Raw genomic sequence first — 27,252 nt, forward strand, 5'->3', positions numbered from 1 at the left:
ACACAGAGATAAGCATGGATTGGTGGGGACCTATTCTAACCCGGAATCCCCACAGAGAGATAAGCATTGATTGGTGGGGACCTATTCTAACCCGGAATACACACAGTGAGATAAGCATGGATTGGTGGGGACCTATTCTAACCCAGAATCCCCACAGAGAGATAAGCATGGATTGGTGGGGACCTATTCTAACCCGGAATCCCCACAGAGAGATAAGCATGGATTGGTGGGGACCTATTCTAACCCGGAATCCCCACAGAGAGATAAGCATGGATTGGTGGGGACCTATTCTAACCCAGAATACGCACAGAGAGATAAGCATGGATTGGTGGGGACCTATTCTAACCCGGAATCCCCACAGAGAGATAAGCATGGATTGGTGGGGACCTATTCTAACCCGGAATCCCCACAGAGAGATAAGCATGGATTGGTGGGGACCTATTCTAACCCGGAATCCCCACAGAGAGATAAGCATTGATTGGTGGGGACCTATTCTAACCCGGAATCCCCACAGTGAGATAAGCATGGATTGGTGGGGACCTATTCTAACCCAGAATCCCCACAGAGAGATAAGCATGGATTGGTGGGGACCTATTCTAACCCGGAATCCCCACAGAGAGATAAGCATGGATTGGTGGGGACCTATTCTAACCCGGAATCCCCACAGAGATAAGCATGGGTTGGTGGGGACCTATTCTAACCCGGAATACACACAGTGAGATAAGCATGGGTTGGTGGGGACCTATTCTAACCCAGAATACACACAGAGAGATAAGCATGGATTGGTGGGGACCTATTCTAACCCGGAATACACACAGTGAGATAAGCATGGATTGGTGGGGACCTATTCTAACCCGGAATCCCCACAGAGAGATAAGCATGGGTTGGTGGGGACCTATTCTAACCTGGAATACACACAGTGAGATAAGCATGGATTGGTGGGGACCTATTCTAACCCGGAATACACACAGTGAGATAAACATGGGTTGGTGGGGACCTATTCTAACCCAGAATCCCCACAGTGAGATAAGCATGGGTTGGTGGGGACCTATTCTAACCTGGAATCCCCACAGTGAGATAAGCATGGGTTGGTGGGGACCTATTCTAACCTGGAATACACACAGAGAGATAAGCATGGGTTGGTGGGGACCTATTCTAACCTGGAATACACACAGTGAGATAAGCATGGGTTGGTGGGGACCTATTCTAACCCGGAATACACACAGAGAGATAAGCATGGGTTGGTGGGGACCTATTCTAACCTGGAATACACAAAGAGAGATAAGCATGGGTTGGTGGGGATCGATGGGTAACAAACGAACCAACCAACAAACGAACGAATGGACGAACGAACGGTTTCCAGGATTCACACCAAAAATCTGTTGTAGTGTCTGGACAAAAAGAGAGGTATTTCTGCCACATTTCCGTCTAGTCAATGCAATGTCAGCATGGGAAGCACACTGAAAGCACTGTTTTCATGGCAACTTGCCACAGGTTCAACATATTGTAATGGTGTATTCAGAGTAATTAGTGCCTTCGCCCAGTAGCAGCTTCCCTCAGAGAATGTTTGTTGAAATAACAAATTAAATAGTTTTTAGTTCAGGCACATTTAGGGTACAATATGTTAAATGCAAGAATACAGATACCAAGGCTATGGTAAAATATGGATGGAGGGATGGCTTAGAATGGATGAACCGATGGGTCAGTATATTCTATGAGCCCCAGAAGAATGGATGGAGAGGGGGTGGATGGGTATATTCTATGAGCCCCAGAAGAATGGATGGAGAGGGGGTGGATGGGTATATTCTATGAGCCCCAGAAGAATGGATGGAGAGGGGGTGGATGGGTATATTCTATGAGCCCCAGAAGAATGGATGGAGAGGGGGTGGATGGGTATATTCTATGAGCCCCAGAAGAATGGATAGAGAGGGGGTGGATGGGTATATTCTATGAGCCCCAGAAGAATGGATGGAGAGGGGGTGGATGGGTATATTCTATGAGCCCCAGAAGAATGGATGGAGAGGGGGTGGATGGGTATATTCTATGAGCCCCAGAAGAATGGATGGAGAGGGGGTGGATGGGTATATTCTATGAGCCCCAGAAGAATGGATGGAGAGGGGGTGGATGGGTATATTCTATGAGCCCCAGAAGAATGGATGGAGAGGGGGTGGATGGGTATATTCTATGAGCCCCAGAAGAATGGATGGAGAGGGGGTGGATTGGTATATTCTATGAGCCCCAGAAGAATGGATGGAGAGGGGGTGGATGGGTATATTCTATGAGCCCCAGAAGAATGGATGGAGAGGGGGTGGATGGGTATATTCTATGAGCCCCAGAAGAATAGATGGAGAGGGGGTGGATGGGTATATTCTATGAGCCCCAGAAGAATGGATGGAGAGGGGGTGGATGGGTATATTCTATGAGCCCCAGAAGAATGGATGGAGAGGGGGTGGATGGGTATATTCTATTAGCCCCAGAAGAATGGATGGAGAGGGGGTGGATGGGTATATTCTATGAGCCCCAGAAGAATGGATGGAGAGGGGGTGGATGGGTATATTCTATGAGCCCCAGAAGAACGGATGGAGAGGGGGTGGATGGGTATATTCTATGAGCCCCAGAAGAATGGATGGAGAGGGGGTGGATTGGTATATTCTATGAGCCCCAGAAGAATGGATGGAGAGGGGGTGGATGGGTATATTCTATGAGCCCCAGAAGAATGGATTGAGAGAGGGTGGATGGGTATATTCTATGAGCTCCAGAAGAATGGATGAAGAGGGGTGGATGGGTATATTCTATGAGCCCCAGAAGAATGGATGGAGAGGGGGTGTATGGGTATATTCTATGAGCCCCAGAAGAATGGATGGAGAGGGGGTGGATGGGTATATTCTATGAGCCCCAGAAGAATGGATGGAGAGGGGGTGGGTGGGTATATTCTATGAGCCCCAGAAGAATGGATGGAGAGGGGGTGGATGGGTATATTCTATGAGCCCCAGAAGAATGGATGGAGAGGGGGTGGATGGGTATATTCTATGAGCCCCAGAAGAATGGATGGAGAGGGGGTGGATGGGTATATTCTATGTGCCCCAGAAGAATGGATGGAGAGTGGGTGGATGGGTATATTCTATGAGCCCCAGAAGAATGGATGGAGAGGGGGTGGATGGGTATATTCTATGAGCCCCAGAAGAATGGATGGAGAGGGGGTGTATGGGTATATTCTATGAGCCCCAGAAGAATGGATGGAGAGGGGGTGTATGGGTATATTCTATGAGCCCCAGAAGAATGGATGGAGAGGGGGTGTATGGGTATATTCTATGAGCCCCAGAAGAATGGATGGAGAGGGGGTGGATGGGTATATTCTATGAGCCCCAGAAGAATGGATGGAGAGGGGGTGGATGGGTATATTCTATGAGCCCCAGAAGAATGGATGGAGAGGGGGTGGGTGGGTATATTCTATGAGCCCCAGAAGAATGGATGGAGAGGGGGTGGATGGGTATATTCTATGAGCCCCAGAAGAATGGATGGAGAGGGGGTGGATGGGTATATTCTATGAGCCCCAGAAGAATGGATGGAGAGGGGGTGGATGGGTATATTCTATGTGCCCCAGAAGAATGGATGGAGAGGGGGTGGATGGGTATATTCTATGAGCCCCAGAAGAATGGATGGAGAGGGGGTGGATGGGTATATTCTATGAGCCCCAGAAGAATGGATGGAGAGGGGGTGGATGGGTATATTCTATGAGCCCCAGAAGAATGGATGGAGAGGGGGTGTATGGGTATATTCTATGAGCCCCAGAAGAATGGATGGAGAGGGGGTGTATGGGTATATTCTATGAGCCCCAGAAGAATGGATGGAGAGGGGGTGGATGGGTATATTCTATGAGCCCCAGAAGAATGGATGGAGAGGGGGTGGATGGGTATATTCTATGAGCCCCAGAAGAATGGATGGAGAGGGGGTGTATGGGTATATTCTATGAGCCCCAGAAGAATGGATGGAGAGGGGGTGGATGGGTATATTCTATGGGCCCCAGAAGAATGGATGGAGAGGGGGTGGGTTGGTATATTCTATGAGCCCCAGAAGAATAGATGGAGAGGGGGTGGGTGGGTATATTCTACCATTCTGACCAGAGCCGTGGCAAAAAGAATTTAGGTACACTATAAGATGATCTGGTCATGCATACACTGAATCTGACTGAAGCTTATCTTTATTCAAAAATATGAAAGTTAGAAGGAATACGTCAGATAGAAATGCAAACATTGTAGTGTAGCCATGGAGTTCTGGATAATTTTTATCATTAAACATTCTATCTAACCACGGATCCGAGTAGTCCTATGGGTGCACAGGTCCTACTCAGGACCCACCCGAGTTCCCCGTCCCAGCCCTAGATGCTGAAGACACGTATCTTCACAAGTAGCTCGACAATGGCAGAAAGAAACATGGGACATGTACATGGTCTAGCCCTCTAGCTGCAGCCTGTACAGCCATGATTGACGCACCGATAATGTACTTGTCAGAGGGACACAGGGAAGAAAAGATTTTCAAGAAAATAAATTTGATATATTGATTTGTCATTATATTTATGGCTAGTTATGCTAATGTTACATCATCAGTGGCCATTTTCCACTTATGAAGACAAATAGCCTTGCGAGCAGCTGCCATCTGCCAGCTGACTGTTTTTGAGTAGATGCACTTGGAATACTATTTGTACCATTATTTTACACAAGCTTAAGATCTTCACATTACATGGGTTTCTAATTGGTAGTTAATACCCCAAATGGACACTGTGAAATTGACATGGGAAAAAAACCCTATAATTGAATGATTATTCTTGTTTGTTTAAAGATTGAGGAGAGAGGCATTATTTTTTTTAATATTTTTTTTTTTTTTTCAACCAGCTATTTAAGGTGTCCTGTGTGTTATCGGGTTCAGTCATCTAAGGCATCACAGTTCAATGTGCAGAGTTATGTCCCTTGGATACAACAGAAACCTTTGATTGGGTTCGACTCCCTGTTTGCCCTATTTATGTTTCCCGTGCTTTTGGGTTTCACCAAAGTGGTAAACATCTGCATCATTTTGGGCTTTCCTCCCACATAAAGGTGCCATGCCATGATATGACTGGTTAAAATTTGTCTTCAGCAACCCATGTTCTGTATCCCCTTGTGAAGATCTGGGTTAAAGCTGGTCTTCAGCAACCCATGCTTATCGTAAGAGGCAACTAACAGGATCAGGTGGTCCGACGCACTGACTTGGTTGATGCATGTCATCGTATCCCATTTGCGTAGGTCAATGCTCATGATGTCAATCGCTGGATTATCTGGTCCAGACTCGATTATTTACAGACCGCCGTCATCCAGCTGGAATAGTGCTGAGTGCGGCATTAAACAACAAACATGTAAAGATACACAGGATAAGTTAACATATGGGAAATTGGTTACATCATGATCAACCAGTTTTATGTGATTATTACCCACAGACTATTAGTGAAGAAAGCAGGGGGCTGCTGAAGCTTTTGTCGTGGAAGTATGGCTACTGATTTAAAGAAAACTCTTTACCCGACCAAACAAACTGTCATTCTGATGAAGAATAATCAATACATATTCCTTGCATTAGGAGTAAGATAACATGGCTCGACTCATTACATGATATAAAATGTTAATTACTTGGTCAGTGTTTTTGCTAGAGGATGGAAGAAGCAGGAAGGATATCACGTTGCTTTCGTTGCATTTTAAGCTCACCTTACCACAAGGCCCATGTGAGGTTTTGTCTTGTTGAGGTAGTCATGAGGCAATCATTTCATGTGCTGCTTGAGTTGTAGTAAAAACACAACTCAAGGTTTCACATTTTCAATCAAAACTGCGGAGTGTTTTAATTAATTTATGAACCACCTAAATGCAAAAAATTCAAGAAAGAATGAGAATACATTACAATATCTTACAGTGAAACAATACAGTAGTCATGGTATGAAACAAATTTGATGACAGTGGGTGAGAAAATGTGCAGCATGCAGACAACTGAAGTCATGCCATGTAAGATTGAACATCCTCACAACACCTGTCCCAATGGCTCAGTTAGTTACATACTAAACATAATACCTGTGGTTGCAGGTTCAATTCATGGAATTTAACCAGTCAAAAATCAACATTAGATGCATAGTAAACGGCTGTTAATACAATTCATATGTAAAACCTCTCAACAGGTCTTACAGTTCAAATGTAAAACCTCCAAGCAAGTCTCACCTATGAGATAGCAAGATACCTACAATACTATAGGCAAAAGTGGCAGTAGGTTTATAATCCCACATAAAAGGCTGACTTTGTTGCAGGGGTTTTATACGTTAAGTCCAGCATGAAGTCAAAAGAGGACATTTTTGTAGAGCAGATGTGCAAAGGTGACTCTGCTTGTCGTAAGAGGCGACTAACGGGATCGGGTGGTCAGACTCGCTGACTTGGATACAAACAGCAGATATGCAACCAGAGGCGAGGGGTGTTAGTGTTTGTATCACTAGGTCATGTGGGGGCACAGGTGGCCCTGTCGTCTAAGGCGCTGCAATTCACTTTGCAGGGTTGCCTCCCTTGGTCACACCAAGAACCTCTGATTGTGGGTTCGAATGCTGGTTCACCCCGATTATGTTTCCAGGTTTGTCAGCACCATGCCCTGCTTGTGGGTTTCTAATAAGTGGTAGACATCAAAGACCTGCATTACTTCAGGCTTTCCTTCCACATTACGCCGACATGCCGTGATGTAACTAGAATATTACTCACTCACTCACTCACTCACTCACTCTTTTGCTTCACATGCATGAAGGTGAACTCCAGCCCTCATGTCAGTGTCATGGACATGTCTGTGTCGTTGTGTGACAATGCACTTATCTAAGATACAATGACAACAAGGAGTAAGCTACTGAAAGACTTTCAAGCACTATCTTTTTCACAGCAATAATAATCTTGTTTGAGTGGTCAGATTTTGAAAAATAAATGAGTGGGATTTTTTTTTGCAATATACAAAATCTTTAATACCTTAATGATGTCATCTATTTTGCAAGTGCATTTTGTGCGTACTTTAAAGAGATTTTGTTTCTATGCAACGCCACTGGAACTACATTTTCCATGAGTAATTGGTGGTAATTATAGATAATGTATCATTAAGTTTCAACAATTCAGTTGGGAAAAAAGCATCTAGTAACAGTATGTTCAATCAGATTGAAACAATTTTTATAATATGGATAATTTCTTTCTTAACTCAAATCTTTTATGACAATTTTTTACAAATGCTGATGAGAATATTATGAAAAAACACCAAAAACCTTTGTGATACCATGTATAGTAACGGAACATTCGCCTTATGGATATTGCATAGGTTGATGTATTTTTTTTTTTTGCTCTATAAATACTTCCATTAAAACCAAGGAGTCATCTGTATGAAACAAACTATGTTGAAAGCTGAGACCATTTCCAGGTATTGGTTCACTGTTTCACCAACACCAAAGAGATGAAAAGTGGAAAAAATAAAATCTCTTGAAATATATTTTCACCTGCGACAAGTACAAACTTGTGCACCATAAAACAATTTGCTTATAACAAGCAAAAAAAGCTTAACTAGCACTGCACACTAAAATAGTTTGGTTTTACTGTTCATGATGTCTGTAAACAAAGAAATACATTATATGAAAGAAATAACATAAATGTTGCCTAGGAAACAATACTTTACTTTATCCTGAGTCAGAGTACACACTAATGTGCTGCAATTTGCTTTGCAGAGTTGCATCCCTTACTTGTGCCAGGATCTGCTTGGCACTGGTTAAAATCCCTGATTCATATTGAGATTATTGGGATTGACAGCACCTACCCATGTTAATGTGCTTCACCAACTGATAATAATCAGTTGTCAGCATCAGTCACATCTTCACACATTAAGTTGACATGCCATGAAACAAATGAAATCATGTTAAATGTGGTGTTAAAACAACACATTCACTGCCATGCCATGCCATGCCTGTAACACTGTCGAATATATTGAAAATAGAAAAAAGTTACAAATAAACTCAGACAAAAAGCCTATATGGATCGGAAGTTAAACAAAAGACATTTCCTCTCGAGGCATTAAGCTACAGGCAGTTTTAGGTTAATCTCTCTGTTGGATACTGGAACATCCATTAGTCTTTAAAAAAAGAAGAAGAAAATATAACCTTACCATTTCATGTTTAACTCGGTCAGTATAGAGCACCACCATGAAGACCCGGGGTAGAATAGGTCTTCAGCAACCCATGCTTGCCGTAAGAGGCGACTATGCTTTTCGTAAGAGCGACAAAAAGAATCGGGTGATCAGGCTAGCTGACTTGGTTGATGCATGTTATCGTGTCCCAATTGGGTGGATTGATGCTCATAATATCAATCACTGGATTGTTGGTCCAATCCGATTATTTACAGACCACCGTCATATAGCTGGAATTTTGCTGAGTGCAGCGATAAACAATAAACAAACATGTTTAGTTATGAAGGTATGTGTACTGAAAGGAAGAACAAAGCTACAATGACATTAAATATTAGTGCTTTGTGCCATTTGTCCCGTAAATGTTGTTTCAGTAGATCGAGATCACTCGAAACCATGTCTTCCTCATTGTTAGCTCAGCATTAGTCATCTATAGGCAACGTGGGTATAAGACATTTAGGCAAGAATGATTCACACCCATTTTGGATTTGGTTCTTTGTGTGGGTTGGAGTTTTCTTTTCAGGTTGGCAAAAATAAAACAAAGAAATGTGTCTTAGAAGTTTAGGGACCGACCTTTTGCTAAGGGACAGGGCTTGGGCCAGAGATTTTCTGTCGAGATGAGATATTTGTTTCAGCTACAGCTACAAAAACAGATTTTTTTAATTTAAAACTATTAGCCTGTATTTTTTTTTTGTAAAAGCACCTTGCAACAACATAATTTTTGTGGGCAGACAATTTTTTTTTTTCTATAAAATCTGACCTGGTCTGCTGGAAAATGCTTGACCGACCAATAGGGAAGACTGACCCTGGTTTGCTGGAGAATGCTTGACCGACCAATAGGGAAGACTGACCCTGGTTTGCTGGAGAATGCTTGACCGACCAATAGGGAAGACTGACCCTGGTTTGCTGGAGAATGCTTGACCGACCAATAGGGAAGACTGACCCTGGTTTGCTGGAGAATGCTTGACCGACCAATAGGGAAGACTGACCCTGGTTTGCTGGAGAATGCTTGACCGACCAATAGGGAAGACTGACCCTGGTTTGCTGGAGAATGCTTGATCGACCAATAGGGAAGACTAAGCCTGGTCTGCTGGAGAATGCTTGACCGACCAATAGGGAAGACTAAGCCTGGTCTGCTGGAGAATGCTTGACCGACCAATAGGGAAGACTGACCCTGGTTTGCTGGAGAATGCTTGACCGACCAATAGGGAAGACTGACCCTGGTTTGCTGGAGAATGCTTGACCGACCAATAGGGAAGACTGACCCTGGTCTGCTGGAGAATGCTTGACCGACCAATAGGGAAGACTGACCCTGGTTTGCTGGAGAATGCTTGACCGACCAATAGGGAAGACTGACCCTGGTTTGCTGGAGAATGCTTGACCGACCAATAGGGAAGACTGACCCTGGTCTGCTGGAGAATGCTTGACCGACCAATAGGGAAGACTGACCCTGGTTTGCTGGAGAAAGCTTGACCGACCAATAGGGAAGACTAAGCCTGGTCTGTGACCGAGCCCTTTCTCATTGTACCTGATCACCATCAACCACAGATTGTCCTGATCCAGGATATATCATTACAAGCCACTGCGATATTGATGTAAAACACTTTTCTCCCCTGTAAGGCGAGTATCCATTGCATTCATGAGTTGTTAATTCCTGTGTTTCAGATGCATATACACATTAAGCCTATAGAGAGTCCGGACGACCTTAATTCACACATCAAACAACGAAAGAAGAAATCAAAATCGGAACATTTATACAACGCTCCAACAATGGTGCCTACCCACGACCAAAACCATGATCGAAGCCTGGGATCCTTCCCGCTTGCCCTCGGCCTTCAGGAGAGGTCCCGCTTGGACGGACCACCACATTCGCCTCTCCTTGGTCTCGGGGGCCTGGGACATTCCGAGGCACTACGGCATGATCGCATGGTCCAGAGTCCCGGATCCGATGGACCCCGGAGCCTAGAGAAACACAGTCCCGGAAGTGAAAAGCTCATGTCGGGGTCTGGATCCGTGAGTTTCATCGAACTGGACGATACCGGGGAGGTGGTGAGCGCTTCCGTCAACAGGCCGCCAGGACAGGGCTTGAACCTGAATCACAACTTAGGGTTGGACCGAGGCGGGTCCCTCTCTCAAATCATGGACAGAACTAGTGCTCATTTATTAAACCGCAGTGGTTCCCATCTGGGGCTAGACCGCCGAAACTTGCAACCGCTGAGCTTGGACCGCAGCCGTGGGCTGAATCTGGTCAGTCAAGGCATGAGGATCCAGGAGTCCTCTGTGTCATCAAGTTCATACCAAAGCTCTGTTTGTACAACATCCCCCAAATCAGAAGTGACATATTCATCGCCGTTAACGCCATCTGCATCGCATTCACCTATCTCCCATCATTCTGACCGCCTTTTCTCCCAGTCTGTTCATGATCTTAATCGATCACTGTCCAGCCCATACCCTCACATGACCTTGCCAACCGACCGCAACCCGTATCCAGCTCACGTCAACAACATCTCCCTGCCCATGGATCCAATGAGCCTGCCGGTGTCGACACATACAGGCCGGCCCTACCACAGTCAAATGCAGCTGTCGCCACGCATGCCACCCATGTTGTCTCTGCCGACATCAAGTCACATGACCTTGCCAACCACCCCACAGAGGATCCATGATTCCATGTCATTCTCTCCGCTGGGCAACTGACTATAGGCCAAGGTCAAGGTCAGTATGAGTTGACTTCGAGCATGTGTGAATGAGGGAAACTGCAGTAGACAAGAAATAGTTGTCGTTATGGCCATGTAGAGGTTTTCCTCGTATAATGTCTTCTGTTCTGTGTAAAGTATTTACCTATTTCAAAATTAATAATCAGGATATCCAGCATGACCAAAGTGCCGTTGTACAAATCAACCTAAGTGCTACGACTGTCGTAAGTCTATGTTAAGGTATCGGAGTTTTGATCACCTTAGTGCTATGACTGTCGTAAGTCTATGTTAAGGTATCGGAGTTTTGATCACTTTAGTGCTACGACTGTCGTAAGTCTATGTTAAGGTATCGGGGTTTTGATCACCTTAGTGCTACGACTGTCGTAAGTCTATGTTAAGGTATGGGAGCTACAATCACCTTAGTGCTACGACTGTCATAAGACTATGTTAAGGTATCGGAGTTTTGATCACCTTTGTGCTACGACTGTCGTAAGTCTATGTTAAAGTATGGGAGCTACAATCACCTTAGTGCTACGACTGTCGTAAGTCTATGTTAAGGTATCAGAGTTTTGATCACCTTAGTGCTATGACTGTCGTAAGTCTATGTTAAGGTATGGGAGCTACAATCACCTTAGTGCTACGACTGTCGTAAGTCTATGTTAAGGTATCAGAGTTTTGATCACCTTAGTGCTACGACTGTCGTAAGCCTATGTTAAAGTATGGGAGCTACAATCACCTTAGTGCTACGACTGTCGTAAGTCTATGTTAAAGTATGGGAGCTACAATCACCTTAGTGCTACGACTGTCATAAGACTATGTTAAGGTATCGGAGTTTTGATCACCTCTGTGCTACGACTGTCGTAAGTCTATGTTAAGGTTTGGGATTTACGATCACCTTTGTGCTACAACTGTTGTAAATCTATGTTAATGTAACGATCACCTTAATGCTAAGATCGCTTTGTACAATGGCACTTCGCTCAGGCAACATTAATTTTGGGGCAAGTTTTTTCTTGAAGGAATTACTGTTTGTTTTAGATCCCTCAACAGACCATCAGATATGTGCATGAAAATGTTTATATATATTTTACTGAAGTTTTAACTTTAAAGCAAGTCTAAGACCCAAGATGTATTATTTACCTCGTAGTACTGTCTACCGACATCTTTAAAGAAATTCAGCATGGGTCAAAGAAACGTTCATGTTAAAGAAATGTGTTCACTGAAAACCTCTAAACTTTTTGACACATTTCAGTCTTACCCTATTTTAAACGTTAAGAAAAAAAAAAATTGATTGTTGAAATGAATCAAGTCTAATACTCGTACACGGGAACACATCTGATAATTTTCATAACAATTTTCTTAAAGTTTTACTCATTCCTTAAATTATGCAGGTATGGCAGGCCTAAAAGGGTCCCCCCACTCCCCTACCATCCTCTATTGTAATTATTATTATTATTATCATCATTATTATTATTATCATCATCATTTTCTGCTTCCTTCCAGACTCGTGGAAGCTGTACGCTGTATTGGAGGCAGCAACAAACTGGTAGTGATTCTCTATATTTGAAACATAGATGGAACTGCAGACTCACATCTTTTCAAAGATGTTTACTTCAAATATTTTTTTCTTGCCATGTAAACATTTTCACATCCCAGATCAGATCCCTGAAGGAACTAGACCATGTCATTTATTCATTTCCTTGGTAACAATCAGAAACTGGCTGAGGTAACACAGAGAAGGAAATATAAGGAAGGGAAGAATTATTTTATTGATGCAATACAAATAAAATCCCGGAACTTAAGGCTACCTAACCTTCCATTGTGCCAAGAAATATTTTGCATTGCTGGAATTGACACTGTTTTGATTATACCCATAAAAAGTTCAAAATTTTAAAATTTCAAAAATACAAAACACATTGTATCCCTTCAGTTGAATAAGCAGGTAGATCTATAACAAACTTGGTCAATAAAAGTACGAAATTTGATATAAAACATCACGAGACATGATGATTTACCATTTAAAATGTATTTCCTGCTCTCAAAGGCATTGTTTTATATGCAAAGATTAAGATTACCGTGTGTATTTTCTCGTAAACTAAGCCGGAAATAGCAATCAGCTGTGCACACGTTTCCTCACAATCTACCGGTGATTCCGTTAACCTGTGTGGATGAGGTCCCCCATGTTCTGCGGGGTGGTCTCTATCACCAGCATAAATGAATACTTCCTTCAGGGATTTGGAGAAAAGGCTTTTCAAAGTCTTATCATAGATACTGGAATTGGTTTAAGAATTAATTACCGTTTCCTTTCATTGAATGGAACTTCCTGATGAAATATGTATTATATATCAATTTATTTTGTGAGGCGATGGAAAAACACTTTTTATTTTCAAACTATGTGCCAAACTGGTATTATTACAGAATTAATTATTGAAAAAGTCAAGTTGTACACTCCTGAGCTTCAAGTTAGGGAGGTTGTTGAGAAACCAAGTCTTGTTGCATGGTCCAGGGGAGATAACTCTCCCCACATTGGCATCTAGAATTCTCAAGCTGATTGTTACTGTTTGATTTTGTTGGTGAACAGTCTTGTTATGTTGGTGGTTTGTTTCTGTTACAGTCTAAAACATGTTTTCTTGGAGGAGACATTTCTTAAAACAACATTTGTATAGACATGTGATTTAAAAATGACAAAATTGGTTAAATTCAGATTACTAGACACAAGAGTATGAAGAAATTGTGTAAAAAGTGTCAAAATATTCTGTTGTAATTTTTCAAAAGATTTTTCTTTTGTAAGTTTAAAATTCTTCAAATGCAAAGTCTCTACACCTAATAATTGGAATATTGGATTTTGAAATTATATGAATTAATTTCACATTGCATATCCAAGTTTGGAGTCCAAAGCAAAGCTGACTGGCCCTTACCAAGGATAATGTAATAATTTTTGTTTTCAGTGTATGTACTTGAAAAATACATTATAAATTTAATATTATTTTTCAGAAGTGTCATGAAAAATGACATTTAGAAGACTTTATCTATTCTTATCCAGTCTTTTATTTTGGCGATCCAGTCAACTTTTACCCAGCCCCGAATAGAGGTTATCTGATATTGTGTAGTGTATTCAATACACCATGAAATCAACTATTTGATGTGTTGTTTTTATGCATTTACTGTAAATATTTATTTATTTGTTTAACCTGGGATTGCCCTGTAAGGGTCAACGTGTTGAGATGTGTATATATCATGAGAGTAGAGAAACATATGGTGCGTGCTTATATGTAGCTTTGTCAGTTGTCCGAGAATAGATATGTGCTGTTTTGTCATAAATATTATATCTAGATTTTAAAATTACTCATTACCAGACAACTTATTATAATAATACTTTATTTCAATTTTTTCATTGCAGTGTTTCAATGATAATTCTCCTCAAATTCTTGCACTATTTTGCACAAATAGTCACTTGTTTCTTTCTACAGGGTAAAGGAATTCTGGTGTTGAATTTTATTCAATATATGTGATTATATTTTTAAAAACTACATGTCATGAGTTGACACATCACACTGAAATGGACACTGCTTTAAAAAACATGTCCATTAAAAAAAACATGGGTTATCTTGCCAATTATTCATATATTGCTATTTATGTTCATATTGATTTTTTGATAGCTTCAAGCAAGAAAATCTATTTAACTAAATCATAATGCATGTCATTCTTCCATTTAATGGAATTAAACATTGTTTTATGGCTCTGCATAGCAGAGAGCGTAATATTCTTTTCATCTTCAAACCGGATTCACTTTTAATGTCAATCCCAATTTTACCCCCATACTTTGAAATAGAATTATGGTTGAGTTCAACTAGTAAATGTTTGAATCATGGGGAAGTGTCATGTAAAATTGGATGTTGATGTCTAACGTATGTATTTTAATCTTTGATATTAAATTTCATAACTTGATATATGCCTGTATGGGATGTTCCTTGTGGCAAAGTGTAAGGGTTTCCTCTGTGCATTACATGCCTCAAATATTTATGTTTTGTTATAGCTTGGAAGCTTCTCCATGCACAAATGCATATTATACAAAGCTTTTGCTTGAAGCAACGATGGATGTTTTTTGTGGTGCAGGGTAGAATGCTTGTTAATCTAGTGTTGTGTAGTGTGAGTAAATTCATCTGTGTCTATTGCCGTGGTGTTGAGGTAGCTTCATCAAGACTCGTGGTTTAATGGTTCCACAGACATCCATGGAACCCCCATTCGAGCTGAAATCAAGATGTGTTTATTTTTAATAGGTATGATTATTATCTGCGTTTTTAACATTATACGATATGATTATGTTGTTACAATATCAACTGTCAGATTGATCACTTTTTTAAAATAGGTATACACAATTTTTGGAGAGTTTTTTCACTTACACATTTAATGATTGACAAATGTTAACCAATATTACCAGTAGCAAATGTAACCTGACAACACCTATTTGAATTATTATTATTTAAAATAGTTACATGTTGAATACCTCCCCCCCCCCCCCCCCATATCCCCCTCCCTACCTTATCTACCCCCCTACCCCCTACACCTACCTATCCCTGACACACACACACCCTTCTACCCAGTTCTTCCTCGGCTTACCACACACCCCACCCCACCCCACCCCACCCCACCCCACCCCTTCCACAGACCATATGTCCCAATGTTCAAGGTATCCTGAAGACTTCCAAGTATAATGTGTTGTTTTCAATATTTAGACTTTTTACTTCCCACAGTTCAAATATGTAAAGACCAGTAAATATAGCAAACTATCATCAACATTGTTATCTGTAGGAATATCAAGTTTTTATTCGGAGGAAGCTTCAAGTTTTGCTAGTCTGTTCATAAGCATGCTAACAATTGTTTGTATTTATAGTCATATTTATTGATCATTCTGTAGTTTCAAAACCAGGATTGCGTTCAAAACAAGAAGTGTAATCTCGCCTTTGAAAGTCAACATGAGTATTGTTAAAAAAATTATATTTCTAAGGCAGTAAAGATGTGTTCTCTAAACCCAAGCTGGATTGTGTGATCAAGGACGCTTGGCAGTCATGTTCTTGTGATGTAATTGTTCCACTAAGTATAGTTGCTTCAAATGGATAGGTAATTGTTCAGACAAAATTGTTCTTGTTTTTTCCTTTTGGCGATATGGTTATAGACAGTAGTATTCTTATTCACAATGTGACCTTGAGTCCCTGTTGATGGCCAGAGTCACGGCCTTCTGTGGAGACTGACCAATGTCTGGCAGAGCTAGTGACGGGTTTAACCCACACTGTGTGCTGACTTGTTTGCTGCAAGTGTAGTTCACATTCAAGTACTATTTGTCCCCAACTGTATTTTCCTTACACAGACATCTATTGTACTTGGCTTTTACTCCTTGAGAACAGCCCGAAACAACAGCCATATCACTGATTTCAATAATGAAGCAGGTGTTAAAGAAAATATGTTCTTTAAAATTATATATCCTAAACATAGGTTCATGATTTCTGACTATATCACAGAAAGGACGAGAAGTTCAGGAATAAAAGGAAATTGTAAAACTCCCAAATTATCACATGAGAATGATGCAGACATTTTCAAAGGGACATAACTCTTACTTATTATTTGAGTTTCTTTCTCTATTGGCCAATTTGTCAACGATGATCAGTTCCACATGGAATTAGCTCCATTCGAAACAAATGTTGCCAGTGTTAAGGTATGCTGGGAACAATTGCTCAGTAAATACTGTTCCATGGGAATAATTCCCCAAGAGAAATGTAGTACAACGAAACAATTTAACTACAGAAAAAGATACTCTTTGACAACGCTACTCTTTCTTAATTTGCAATTGTTCACAGGTAAAAATAATTAAAGCTTGAGTAGCATGGATATAAATATCGTTTATATCATTATTCAGCAGTTAAAAATGGTTAATGAATTTCACATAACGACAAGCAGCCCCAAAAGCTCCAATGTGCACTCCAGTTCACTGATGAAGACAGCATATCCTTGTAATCTGCTGAGTCAACACAAAACGTCCATCAGTAAGTCAGGTTGGCTGCCTCTGCTCAAACCTCCATTGTGGCCTTTCTGTCTTGAACGCAATCCTGGTGAGTTTGTTGATGTTGTGTTGACAACCTATACTTCGGTAAGTCCTGTGTTTCAGATGGACATTTGTGCAGCAGCATCGATGATGTTTTTATATTTTTAGATCATGTTTTTCATTGCTGTATTTATGCAGAACGTATTTACATTTGACAAGCTTCTGTTTGGAGGGGAGGGTATGATTGAGTAGATTCTTGTCCTCAAGGTGAAAAACTATTTCTGAGATTTACGCTTTGTTGCAGACTTATGATACCTGAAATAATTATAAAAATGAGATGTCACTTCAATATGTAAACTGATTGGCAAAAGAAACTATACCTGTCAGTTGATTTTATCGTATGGTTGATTTTCAATTGAAAACTAACTTAAATTAGCGATATGAACTTAATATACGATATTATATCCAAAAACCTAACTGTTCTAGTGCATTGTCAGCACTCACAGAATATTACTACATGGTTTTATTTTTTAAAATATCATTTGATTTAAATACTTAAAAAAAACAAAAAAACAACTTTTTGCACAATACACAACTGCTGATGAATATCTTATCTTTGAAACTCAATAAATTCGCATTTTTCAGCACAAATTTACATTTCAAACATGATGGGGGTCATGTGGTTTCAAAATCATTTCTTACCCCAGTCTACATTGAACCAATTTATTTTATTCACAAACTTACCCAGCCACAGACTACTTTTTTCAAAGTTTTGCAGGAATGAGCAATGGTTTAACAGTTCTTTAAATTCAATACATAAGAAACAAACTAGGTATATTTTCTTTTGCCTCTCAGTTTAATTACATACAAAATAGAATTCAGACATGGTCGTGTGATAAAGGTTAATGTGAATGGAAATAGGCTGTGTACAATCTGCAGCCATTTTTCACTTTCATATCTTCCCCAAAGGACAAGATGTGATGACACAAACTTCAAATAATAATCTCGAGTATACTTGTTGACGACTAATCACAAATATTTGGTTTGATGAGTCTTTAAAGAGGCAACAGGAGACCTGTTTAAAAACTTCCTGTCCTCTGTTGTGTATGAGGGTACATTAAATGTTGCTCGGCACATCGTATATCTCAGAATTGAAAAAGGGTGGGGCAGTAAACATCACCTTGCCTGGGCCCAATGTCAGTACAGTGCATAGCACTGACCTCGACACTCCTCTTGCTCCTCTTTAGGCGCATCAAGCTCAAGTGAATATTTTCCCACCAGATGAATATGTGATTTCTTTAAAATAATAGTAATATAATGCAAATATATTTATCATCTTTGAAGAAAGTAAACCTTGCAGTTATCCAGTTAAAACACTTTCTTTTGTTGTGAATCTGATTCATTAATGAGAGAACGCAATGCCTGTTTATCGGTCTTATATGTCAAGTCTTGTCACTCATGCAAGTGTCAGATTCATGAACCTGTTACTTAGCAACAGCCTTATTTAACTGAAAGGTAGCATATTACAACCTATGAAAGGTAGCTGAGGCAGTGTGTCCTGCTGACTCCCCCCGTGATGCAATGCAAGCTGGTGAAAATACAACAAACCCATTGTCAATTCATGTTATCAGAAGAATTATTGAAGGAGACGACTACACACTGTCATATTTGATGGGACTTAAGTCTGTGATACAGTGAATCAGCCCAACAATTTACCGGATGATCCATCTTAGCCAATGAAATTGGATGCTGGTGTGTTTCAGCCAATCAAATTGGCTGTTTCAATTCATGTCAATAAGATTGGCCGACTGTGCTTGTTAAGTAGCCAATAAAATTGGCTATATGTTGAGTTCAGCCAATTAAATTGGCTTTATATGGTCAAGGAGGACATTTAGTCAGCTTTTCATAAAAAGCTAAATTTGAATTTAAAAATCATGTTTGTTTGTTTGTTTGTATAACATTATTATGCCCCTACTGGTGCTTTTAATATTTGCTGTATGATGTATATTATCAGCTGTGACATATAATACCATTTGATATGAAAGCTCATATTGACGTGCGTGTCATCAATATTCACTTACATTATATATATTTTTCTTATATTATGTTTGAAAACCATGCCTTCTATTATACAGTCTATATATTGATCCTTTTCTTTTGGAAACTGTAAAACAGGTCAATGTATATATTTCAGTCAATATGTCAATCAAATGAAACAGCACTCCAGCTAGGTTTGAAGAGTTTAACGATCTCATCATCAACTAAACGTTGATCACAAACTACATCTTCCTGTTCACGTCGCATTCACATACTGTATTTGAATTCTTTGCTAATTGATAGACTGATTATTTTGTAAGAGATAAATGTTTTAGGACGCATAAAATGCACATCACAAAAAACGTACAGTTTGACGTAATATGTTCATTAAGAGGTCAAAGGCTCCAGTAGAATTTTGTTATTTATTCTTGCTTTAAAGCTCTATACCAGGATATCTAAATATGAATATACAATGTGACATAGAAGTGCTTTATATAGGCCAGATCAAATTAATTATTAGATTGTCATTGCCATCTGTCTCCCCACCAAACATCCCATCGTACATCACTGTTCTGTCCCCAAATATCTCCAATCAAAAAAGATCACTGGGCCTTATATTGTTTTTAGTTGTTTTTGCAAAACTGACAGACAGAAAAATGTAAATTAGAAGAAGAACAAAATTACTTTTGAAAATTTGGGGGGTCTAACACTATTTCATAATTAAGTGAAATGAAAATAAAAATGAGATTTTATCACTGCTGTTCGTAAAAAATGGTGAATAGAATGTATATATTTCTCCATGTAACCCAACAAAGAGACCCAAAGATATCTATTGGTATTTTGCCATGTTAAAGCGTATTTGTTTTTCATTCATTGGAAGCAGTGGTATCTGAAAATTATTATTTTTTTATTATTTGTTTTTTTTTACCACCTGCATCGAATTTTCGGCCCCAGCTTTTAAAAACCAATAGAGGGCCCTATGTGTATTCCCCGCTCTCGTCATCTGATGTACTCTGGTGTACCGTGTACTACGACCAAACATACATGCTTCATGGGAATCACATCCATTGCCTGTTGTTGTACACAGATGCATTGATCAGATTGTTGAAAAAAATATACAGCCACACCCCGACAAGGTTGGTTTAATGATAATATGGGATTAACAAGTATATATTAATTGCATCCCATGTCACATTTATTAGAAATTTGAATGAAAATCTAATAATTTATTGTGGTCTTATACTACATTTGTCAATTTTATTATTGAAGACACATATTTTTTCTTTCCAGAAAAATGTATGTAATCAATTTTTATAAAAAAATAATTGCATCTTTCTAATGTTAGATTGTGGAGAGGTGTCCTTACGACAGTGGTTATAATATATTCAGGGTACTTAGAGAGTCATATAGTGTTTTGCATGTGTGTGCTCAACCTACAAGATTAATTAGCCTTAGTTACCAATATTGGCGACCCAACCTATATTGGTTGCTCTGTATAAATGCTGACAGTGTAGTGTACATGCTGACAGTACACTGTTCATTAACTCTGTTATATATAACACAATTACATTGTGTGGTGGTAGTTTGTCTTTTTTGTTGATATTTGTGAAGAAAAAACTGTGTATTGAATGGTTTTCCATGTGTTGTTGTTTTCAACCTTGTTGTACATATGTATAGTGGTGTATCACTCGTGTCAATTTGTTATTGTCCATTACGTACCAAGCTCTGGCTCTTTGAATGTATATTTATTACGCTGTGCAAGGGCACCTGTGTTATGTTGTCAGTTGTCTAGACGCATCTTTTGCTTGTTTACGTCAAACAACTTCTAGATTGGGTTGGTTCATTGAATGGGTTTTACTGTACACCTATAATGTCAAAAAGCAGGCTTTTTTAAACTTGCATTTCTTTCGAGGCTTTTTTGCTTCTCCAATTTAAATTTTATATGGTAATATTGATTTAATATTGTGCTCATATAAAGCAATGTAGGTATCAGGACCATCCATCAGTCTGTAAGTAAGACTTGATACGGAGGCTTCTTGACCACAGATGTGATCAGTGAGATTCTGGGGAAGAATAGAAATCTCCAGCAACCTATGCTTGTTGAAATAGGGGACTTATTCGATTGGATGGTCTGGCCTGGAGACTTGGTTGATTGCATGTCATCGTGTCCCAGTTGAGTGGATTGATGCTCATGTCATCAATCACTGGATTGTCTGGCCCTGATTTGATTATTTTAGCTGCTGTTATATTACTGAAATATTGCTGAGTGTGATGTTAAACAAACATACGGATAAAGGATATATTGATCTATAAGATCCAGGTTTCACAAAGCAGTTGTAGAGGTTTGGCTGTCTTAAGTCTAATGTTAAAAAACTATTGTAGTTACGTCCATCGTAGTGCTACGTCTGTCTTATGTCTTATGTTAAACTATTGCACTTATGGCCATCGTAGTGCTACGTCTGTCTTAAGTCTAATGTTAAACTTTGGTACTGTATATCCCAGTCTATAAAAAAGCCAACTCATCTAAAAAACGACCCCCCTGTAAAAGCCTTCAAAATCAATGCTAATTTATATACCCCGTCTGTAATGCAATCCGGAATGAAGCACATCACTAGCACATACACAATCCTTACATTTGCAAGAAAAACATGTTTCTCTTCCGTCGTTTTTTTATACAATGCTTGGTCGTGTATAACAAACTTGGTCAATACAAACTTGAAATTTGAGGTAAAACATCACTAGACATGATGATTTACTATTTAAATTGTTGTCAAAGTATGGCATTTATGATATGTGTATCCATTCTCTGTCAACCAAAGTTCGTTTCAAGGCCCTAGTGGTGGTAACCTAACCGTGGTTGTTGAAAATAACGTTGAGTTGTGCTAACTACCAATCACTTCACTCACTATTTCGTCGAAATTTATCATTATGTAAACAATATTTAATGAAATTTTGAATAAAATAAATAAAATAGGTTACAAACATAAGTAGAGATATTCAATGAACACGTTTTGTTACCAGTGTAATTACATGATTAATTTCCATACTTCTGTACGGATTTGCGACATGATATATCTGGTGTTACATGCTCACGGTATTGTAATGTGTTTGAGGGGGACATCAACAGCCTTGTACTCACTTCCGGCTTTCCTCCCACGTGAGGCTGGACCGCCATGATAGAACTGGAGTAATGTTCTCAGACCTGCATAACTTTGGGCTTTCCTCCCACGTGAGGCTGAACCGCCATGATAGAACTGGAGTAATGTTCTCAGACCTGCATCACTTTGGGCTTTCCTCCCACGTGAGGCTGATGTAACTGTGATCAGGTCCACAGCAACATTTAACTCAAAATGGCTCCAATTATGATCCTTCATTTGTCAACACTGATTCTTGTTTCGCCAAATTAGTAAACACCTATCGCCTGCATCACTCTTTTTGGTAATGGTAAAATGTTTCATAGAAAAAATATTTATGTAAACAAACATCACAGATACCTGTTATCAAGGTCAAATTCAAACCCCTATGTGCCATGATGCCGTATTAATCACGTTCATGAACTCACATTCCTGCCACAGTGCACTTTGGCTAACTGTTCCCATTCATAAGTATTGTGCCTACTTTCGACACAAAATTCTCCATCAGTTTCTGATATTCTCAATGGATAGTAAAACATGCTTGAACAAGATAACTGCAGTCATATAGCTGGAATATTGCTGAGTGCGGCATGAAACAACAAACCAACCAACCAACCAACCAACCAACCGAGAACAAGATTACTACGGAAACACTAAGGTATAAGTTTGTATATTCTTCACTTTGTATAAGTTCCCTCACAAAAAATATTAACTGTTAAACCATTCTGTATGGTGTCTTAGGATGGTATAGATATATATATTAAGAGTTAAACCTGAGTGAGTATGGTTTTAGGCCTCTTTTAGCAGTATTCCAGTACTATGCAGAAATGGGTTTCACACATTGTTTCCATGTGAGGAAAGGAACCCGGATCTTCAGCGTGACAAGCAAACGCTTTAACCACAAGGCTACCCCACCACCCTTCATTTTACCTGAAAGCATCATCATATGGTTAACACGTAATTGGTAGTTTTAAAGTGTAAAAGCAAATAATTTTTTTTTGATATAATGTGATTTTTTAGATCTTTTAGACAGCTATAATTAAAGTTGACTCATGCATTTAGGGTGAAAGTGCTTTCGAAGCAATAAGTAGTGTACCACAAGACACTGAAACTGAAGCTTTCACAAGTTCATTAACATCCGATCAATATGATACCCATTTGCATGAAGATGTGACAACCCCTCTACAGGAGATCACATGAGGTGAACTTCTTATCAACTTCTAAATTCTCAGTACTAGTGAGCGAAAACAAACTTAAATGGACATTTCCAAATGTAAATAATAAAGGTCACACCATTCTATTGTTGTGGATATTTTGTACACCCTGATGTTTCTCAGCGCCATGGCATCTACACCCAAAAGTATGTAATATCTAGCATATATTTCTTATCTGTTGGATGTTTGGTTTTCTGAATTAAGATGTGAAAGTTAATCATTTAAGAAAGATGACATCTGAAGAACCCTTGCATCCTTCATTTGGATTAGGCGGTCAAAGGTTGTTTAGGTCGTTTAGACAAGAACTTTTATGGGGGGAGGTCCTCAGATCTTCACGCAGGGAGGTATCAGAGGTAAACGTTGAGGTTGTCATGAGACTGAAGCTTGGATTGAGGTAAAATCTTTTGTTTGTTGTTTCTTTGTTTCCTTGTTTGTTTTATTCAAGTGGTGCTTACATGTGGTGGTGATAGTTTGAGAAATGCTTTGGGAAGGGCAGGATATATCCAAAAGATATGTTTAGTCTAACAGGCCATTTTATTCAGATTTATTTTTTAAGTCAGTTCCATACATGTTTTTGGTCATTGGACAATGTTTTCCTTTTGTGTGTGTTTTTAAAAGATTAATATATCATTAATATATCATCAGAATGTCTAGCAAATCTATCTGGGGAAAACGTGCAATTACACGATGGTGTTGTTTGTTCACAATCATCCACTTTTTATGATCAGAAAACCAAGTGAAATGAAAGGACAAATACTCCAGTTGGCGGAAGCTCATCTTCATCAACAAATTCAGTGACTAAGTTAATATACCGAGAATAATACAGTTTCATAGTTAATTCTGTCCCCTTTTTAAAGACCACTAAGATATTAACCCAGAATTTGACCTTGACCTTCAAACCTTGGAGACCAGAGGACCCCCAATTACTAATTTCAAGGGTCCTCACGGGAAATATGAGGGTCCTGTAAAGTCATGAAATGGTCTAGTGTACTGTACTGTAAGATTTAATAATTACTTTAATTACAGAACATTATATTTTTTGTGAAGAATTTCGTGCAGTAAATATTATTGTGCGCCCCTCTGGATATATCTTTGCTGCATCCATTCTATACATTTGTTCGTACTGGACCCACATTTCCGCGCTGCGTGAAACCCTGCTAGCCGAACTTCCATTGGTTCTGTAGGCTGGTGAGATGCAGTACTGAGCTAACATGCACACTACGTGCTGGTTCTTGTATGGATGCTCGAGTAGATATTCCAGCTGTGTAGTTAATATATAACCTGACATTAGAAGAATCCGGAGCACATATGATCTGTTGAATGTATCCAGTACTTTATTAATTAATTGATATATGGATGTTTACAACAAACTGATAGCTGAAGTAAAACATTATTTTCATGTTTCCTCACAAATTATTTATTGGACTGCTAAATAGAAATGTCACAAATGTATTCAATATTTGTTTTACCCTTAGACACAAAGTTTTAATTTCTGCTTGATTACGAATATTTATTATGCCTGTGCATGTTTCAAATTGTTTCAAAATCTCCTGATTCTTTGAAGGGATGTGCAAGATGTATCTAGGATGGAAATAAGAGGGATCTCATCCCACAAACAAATCCTGCTTCCATCATAAAGTAGTAAAACAGTTATAAAAACATTTAATACTGAAAACAAATTTCTATTTCTAAAATGGGAACTAAAATATCTCAATGAAGTGGTACAATACTACAAATCTGCTTAAAAATAAACTTACCCCGTAACATTTCATAAACCAAGATGTTATCGAGCATTCATTGCAAGCTGTTTTCTGCTGCAGTAGATAATCTTGCAAAATGAATCTTAACAAGGTTTAAAATGGGCGCAGGCACCCAGGCTTGTGGCAGAGCTTTCAAACCTGATTGTGAGGTAAGTAATTTATGAACAGTAGTGTAGGGACATATTTTATATTACTAGGAATTGACTCCTTTCTTTTATGTCTCCCTATCCATTATAGTTTCAAGCATAGCCAATTGTCAAAGTCTTACACATCCTAATTCAGGGCTAAAGTAGAAGACAGGTAGGCCCGCACTACTGCATCTGTTATGAAGTATGGTCGATAATGTCGTTCAACTATGATTCTATGGTTGTTTACTGATTCAGTGCAGCTATGTGTGTTGTGTTATTGTGTTTGGCTCCAAGGGCTGATTATAACTATTTTACACTACTCTTTAGAAATCATGGTTTTATGAAAACCATTTTAGATTATCTTTTACTTATAACTTTGAAATGTTGTGATTTATATTCAGAATTTTCAAGTGCAATTTGTGAAGCAATTTTCATGTTTAGCCTAATTACTAATTGTAATATGCAACTTTTATTAGGTATGAATGTAGCAGTTATAGTAACTCTGTATGCATGTTGCTAATGTCAAGGTCAAGTCTTTGAATGCACCTGGAGCTATCTGCCCCAAATGGATTTAAGCCACCAAGTGGTGAATGCCCTTATCCAGCAAAGCTGATGATCAATACAATCAATCAAGAGGCAACCAAAGGGCAGATAACTCCAGTGTTTGGGGTGAGGTACATAATTGACTTTCATCCTAGTGTTTGATGCATAATTTCTACTGCTAGAATTGTCGTCCTTATGGGCACAGATGTATTTATCTCTGTATTTTTAGAACATACAAATGGCAGAGCAAAGCTTTGTGTAAAATTGTCTTTTGTGCATTTTTAATAAAATACAAAATGGATCGTATGACGATAACTCCGACTTTTTTGTTTTCATTTCTTGTCAGTTTTATTATCAAACCTCAAAGGCTTGTATACAGTGGACAAGACAAAGGACACCCCCAAGTATCTGTGGCCACCATGCCCAACCAGTATGAAATTGACTTCTTACATATCGTTACCTATCTAATATGCAGCCAAACCATGCAGCCTTGGGTCATGAGATAATCGCTTTATTAAGTTTATTTTTGATGGACGTTGTGAAATATGAGAGGAAATCATTTTTCATTTCAATATTTTTCAAATAATTTGACAAATAAATCTCTTTCTAACTTCATATGAGTGAGTGATAATAATATTCATATAATAAAACACAGCATTGTTGCTTATCACTTAGGGGCGGTCAGGTAACCTAATGGTTAAAGCGTTCGCTCATCATGCCGAAGACCAGGGTTCGATTCCCAACATGGGTACAATGTGTGAAGCCCATTTCTGGTGTCCCCCGCCGTGATATTGCTGGAATATTGCTTAAAGCGGCGTAAAACCATACTCACTCACTCACTCACTTACTCACTCACTGCATATCACTGAAGTCACCATTCACAATGTCCTGTAAATAATCAAATCTGGACCAGGCAAACCACGAATTGAAAACAATCAACACTCCAACCCATCGGGCACGATTACACTCACTCAGCAAGGTCACACAGCACAGCCATCCGATCTGATGTAGTCACCTCTTACCATCAGGTGATTTGGAGGAACACATTCAGCATTCTGTGCTGCATCATGCTGACATTTTTAAGGATGTTTTTCAATGCAACGATAATAACACTTAAACACTACCTTGGTGTTTGTTCCACTGTGGGTGCATGGACTTAATAGTTCCATATTTTTCATTATTACATCATTTTCCAGACATTTATTACATTACCAAAAGGTTTCAGATACCATGTAATAAGTGCATTTAACTTTCATTTGTATAAACTCTTTCAATAACAATATAACTAATTGAGTGACCTTGGTAGCTTCGACATAGTCTTTTCTACCAAGAGATGAAACATGACCAGTCCTCGCTTGAGCGGGAGGAGGATATAGTCAGTCGCTTTACTTGGTCGACTTTGGCTGAGCTACTAGCATGTGTGGTCATAGTGTGGACCGTTGCATGTGCATGCAGGAGTGCGGCAATCGCCACAGAGTCAAGGTCTGCTGTTACGAAGTCA

General features: G+C 39.3%; 1 protein-coding gene across 6 annotated transcripts in view; it reads left to right on the top strand.

Annotated features, from left to right (window-relative positions):
- The window catches only part of LOC124132236 (zinc finger protein GLI1-like), a 176,894-nt gene extending 161,488 nt beyond the window's left edge, over positions 1–15,406 (top strand). For all 6 annotated transcript variants that reach the window (XM_046496026.2, XM_046496029.2, XM_046496027.2 and 3 more), the window contains 2 exons: positions 9,871–10,917; positions 12,399–15,406. In XM_046496026.2, the coding sequence (XP_046351982.1) occupies positions 9,871–10,899 (1,029 nt within the window). In that variant the 3' untranslated portion in view covers positions 10,900–10,917; positions 12,399–15,406. The remainder of the gene's footprint in view (positions 1–9,870; positions 10,918–12,398) is intronic.
- Positions 15,407–27,252: the final 11,846 nt, after the last annotated feature.

This window comes from Haliotis rufescens, unplaced genomic scaffold (genome assembly GCF_023055435.1).
Source record: "Haliotis rufescens isolate VD_foot unplaced genomic scaffold, xgHalRufe1.0.p SCAF_13, whole genome shotgun sequence".
NCBI lineage: Eukaryota > Metazoa > Mollusca > Gastropoda > Lepetellida > Haliotidae > Haliotis > Haliotis rufescens.